The sequence below is a fragment of the Lolium rigidum genome, chromosome 7 (genome assembly GCF_022539505.1).
Source record: "Lolium rigidum isolate FL_2022 chromosome 7, APGP_CSIRO_Lrig_0.1, whole genome shotgun sequence".
Classification (NCBI taxonomy): domain Eukaryota; kingdom Viridiplantae; phylum Streptophyta; class Magnoliopsida; order Poales; family Poaceae; genus Lolium; species Lolium rigidum.
The window spans coordinates 110,007,908-110,011,651 of NC_061514.1; the positions used below are offsets into that span (position 1 = coordinate 110,007,908).

Here is a 3,744-nt window from a genome sequence, read left to right on the forward strand (position 1 = left end):
TAAGGATGACGATAAGTTACGATGCATTTTATAACTTATATTTATTGCTTTCTCTAGATAACGTGAAGGGCTAAGATAAGGCATGCCTTCTATATCATTGTACATGTTCTTAGAAATACCGGGTTGCTCAACCCAATTGACTAGGGAATGCCATATCATGAGTCTAAAGGTGGCATATAATTCTGTTCCCAAATGATTTGTATGTGCGAAGACACTACTCCATGAATATATAAGAATCTCGAGGCCCAACAAAGACCAGGGCATGAAAAATAGACATAGGTCAAACTGGACTGCCGTGTGCCATAATCTCGAAGCCTCGACAACTTGTAGATCACTCAAGGTGAAAGCAATATACACAATAGTAGGACTGTTATCGGAGGATGCCCAAAATGCTAAATCTCTCAATATGGCAAACACACAAATTGTTCACATGTGGCCATGTGGGGTACCCCATACATAGGAATCTCAAAACCACCTAAGATTAACATTTCTCTGTTCCAAATAATATTTTGGGTTTACATTTTTAACATAGGAATCATATTCTCTAAAACTCCTAAGTTTATCTTTTAATTCAATAACTATGGAAGTATCGTAGGGATACAAGATCAATCTTAGACGTCCATTCTCTTGTTAAAAACAACACCATAATATTTTCCTATAGGAATTGAACCCTTTACCACTCCCATCTTCTTTCTTTATTTGCCAATGAAAGTAATGTCTTCGTATCACTAACAACATTTCTTCTCACAAAGTAGCGCCAAAATCCAGTCAGTGTCGATGGGCTCCGGTACTAGCGATTGCGTGTCCGCCCGTGATGGCAAGAGGAGGCCGAACACGTCGAGGAACGATAGTGGTGATGATTTTCAACGCGCTCTAGTGTGTTTAACGTGAAAAGATGCGGAAAGTACCATGTGCACATGAGCACAAGTGCTCCTTTGGACATTTGGATTTTTGAAAATTTTCAAAACCTCGCTCTTTTATGTTTTCAAAAATTATGACATTAAATATGTAGATAGATTTAGACACGAGGAGTGTAGTAAAAAAAGTCCCATTAAAAAATACTTTGTATTTTGGAAAATACAAAAAAGACAAATTTCTGACTACTGTCAGAAATTTGTCTTTTTTGCATCTCCCAAAATATAACGTATTTTTTGATGAGACTTTTTTGATTCCAATCCTCGTATACACATCTATCTACATATTTAATGTCATAATTCTTGAAAGCAGAGAAATATGAGAATCTAAATTTTTTTAAAATCCAAGAGTGAAGGGAGCACTGACTCCCATGTGCACAAAATCCTCGTCCGAAAAGATGACCTATCTCTATATGCATTTGTTGTCAGGCACAGGATAATCTGTCGCTCGATCCACTCAGTTTCTGTTTGTCTGAAAAGGCACTGAAACCAAACACATGTAGGCAGAAGAACACTGTCAAATGTCAGGTCACTGGAAAGATAACACATGTAAATCCCAAGGGGATGTCACCCCACAACCAAGGCAACGGCTATTCTATTACAAGCCGCTCTTGTGTGTGTGCAGTTCAAGAGCAGATCACCACCGGGCGAAAGCTTCTTCTGACCATACAAGATGCACTCGACGTTGCATCTGATCACAAAGTATTTGTACTGTAAAAGAGGTTTTCAGCCTACAGTCTTTGGTTCAGTAAACGAGGCAAGCACTACACTGTCGGAAGAAATTCATTCGGTCAGCATGCAGTCAGCACTACCGGCTGAACGGGTTGTGGTGCCTGAACTCGGCGACCACGTCAGCGACGGATCCCGCGGCGGCCGCGACGGACACGATGAGGCACACGGCGCTGAGCGCCTGGAGGAAGAGCCACTTGGTGCTGCCCCGCGGCAGCCGGTGCTGCGCCATGTACATCTCGATGGGGAAGTAGACAGTGAGCGGCCAGAAGGAGATGGCGCCGATGAGCCCCACCACGGAGCCGAAGAATGGCATGGACATGGACACGGCGGTGGTGACGCACACGTACGCCGTGCGCCAGGTGAGGCGGAGCGGGCAGACGGCGACGCGGAGGCGCGTGGGCCAGAGCGTGACCTCCTTGGTGGCCACGAAGGCGCTGTCGGGCCAGGCCGCGGCGGCGCGGAGCTCGACGTAGGCGAAGATGGGCTGCGTGATGACCTGGTACGTGCCGACGAGGTGGACGGCGACGCAGGCGTTGGCCACGTCCAGCAGCCAGAAGGGCTCGTAGAAGCCGAAGCCCGTGAGGAGGTTGTCCTTGACGCCGTCGCCGAAGGCCGCGTACCCGACGCAGCCGCAGAGGAGGTAGATCACCGTCGTCGCCGCCACGCTCACCGCCGTCGCCTTCTTCATCACCTTCGCCTCTGACGGCGACGCCGCCTTCAGCGTGTCCTGTAATAATAACATAGTACTACAGACCATCAAACACAGCACAGTACGGCAGTAAGCAAATTAACAAAGACGAGCTGATCGATTAATTAAACAGATCGATGGAGATGTCTGGATAAGGACTTGCCTGGATCTCGAGCAGGACGATGGAGAAGCCGTAGGCGAAAGCCATGTTCCCGAACGCCTGAAGACCGCGCCAGAGTTTCTGCATCGCCGTGACACTGGTGCCGGCGGCGCTGATGCCGACAGCGACGCCGGTGATGGTGCCCTGGATTCCCCCGTTGGCTGCAATTTTATTGTTGCAATTTATTAACGTTATTCTGCAAATGTATACGCGCGCGTCTAGATTGATGCATTATCCATTGGACGCGGGCGGGCACGTACCTATAATCTGCGCGACGCCGAGGCCGATTCCGATGGAGGAGTAGGTGAAGGACATGACGGTGGCGAGTGTGGAGAGCCAGGACATGCTGTCCAGGCCGGGGATCTGCGAGAAGGCGATCTCCATGATGCCGTAGATGGCAATGTACGGGGCGATGGGGCTGCGGCACTCGCTCTGGTGCCCTTCCTCGTGGAAGCAACCCGCCCTCTTGATCGCGCTACCAACACGAAGCGGTGCAAAAAATGGTAAGGATTTATTTGTAGAAACGGAAAAAAGAAAAGGTGGGAAGTCTAGAGTGAGGACGTACCGCATGCTGGCGGCGGCGGCGATGGTGATGCCGATGCCGATGCCGAAGAGGTTGGCGAACTGGATAGCGCCGCAGAGCTTCACCTTGGAGCCGCCGAGGGTGGAGCGGACGGCGGCCATGTAGGTGCGGTTGCGCGGGCCGGACACGGGGTCGCCGGAGCGGTAGCAGTCGGCCAGCAGCGTGGAGGTGTAGTAGATGACGGCGGCGAACAGCGTCATCACGGCGGGGCCGCCCACCCAGCCCAGCTGCGCCACGCCCCACGCCAGGGACAGCACGCCGGACCCCAGCACCGTGGTGATGATGTGCGCGCTCGCCGTCCACGCCGTGCCCGTGCGCCGCGGCCGGCCGTCGTCGTCGATGTCGTCGCCGTCGAGCCGCTTCTTCGGGAGGTCCATGCCGTGGGACATGGCTGCCGGAGTCGGGGAGACTTCGTGCGCTCGGGACCTGCTAGCAGGGGATAGGAGATTGCTGGAAGGTATGGAGCAGGATCGGTACGAGATGAAATGGCGTCTTATTATAAATAGAAGACGGCAGGATTCGAGATTTAGAGAGAATTGATGCTGGTAGCCATTTACCACTTACTATATAGACCACCGAACCGTGGTTGCATGCAGAATCGATACTGCCGCAATTAATTACTGCCTGCAAAACAACAAGTAGGCCTAGTTGTCACCAAACCTGACAA

General features: G+C 50.9%; 1 protein-coding gene across 1 annotated transcript; it reads right to left on the minus strand.

Annotated features, from left to right (window-relative positions):
- Positions 1-1,414: 1,414 nt before the first annotated feature.
- LOC124671834 (amino acid permease 3-like) lies at positions 1,415-3,466 on the minus strand. Its single transcript, XM_047208158.1, has 4 exons — positions 3,060-3,466; positions 2,755-2,969; positions 2,498-2,655; positions 1,415-2,373 (listed from the first exon to the last, which is right to left on the minus strand). The coding sequence occupies exons 1-4, from the start codon at positions 3,464-3,466 to the stop codon at positions 1,723-1,725; spliced, it is 1,431 nt and encodes a 476-aa protein (XP_047064114.1). The 3' UTR covers positions 1,415-1,722.
- Between the last annotated feature and the right edge of the window lie 278 nt (positions 3,467-3,744).

What these genes read in the sequence shown, in the direction of transcription:
- LOC124671834 (XM_047208158.1), bottom strand. Translation starts at nt 3,466, where the DNA reads ATGTCCCACGGCATGGACCTCCCGAAGAAGCGGCTCGACGGCGACGAC. An exon ending in GCCGCCGCCGCCAGCATGCG is followed by an intron (nt 2,970 to 3,059) that starts GTACGTCCTCAC and finishes TCGTGTTGGTAG; the next exon opens with CGCGATCAAGAGGGCGGGTT. An exon ending in CGGCGTCGCGCAGATTATAG is followed by an intron (nt 2,656 to 2,754) that starts GTACGTGCCCGC and finishes ATAAAATTGCAG; the next exon opens with CCAACGGGGGAATCCAGGGC.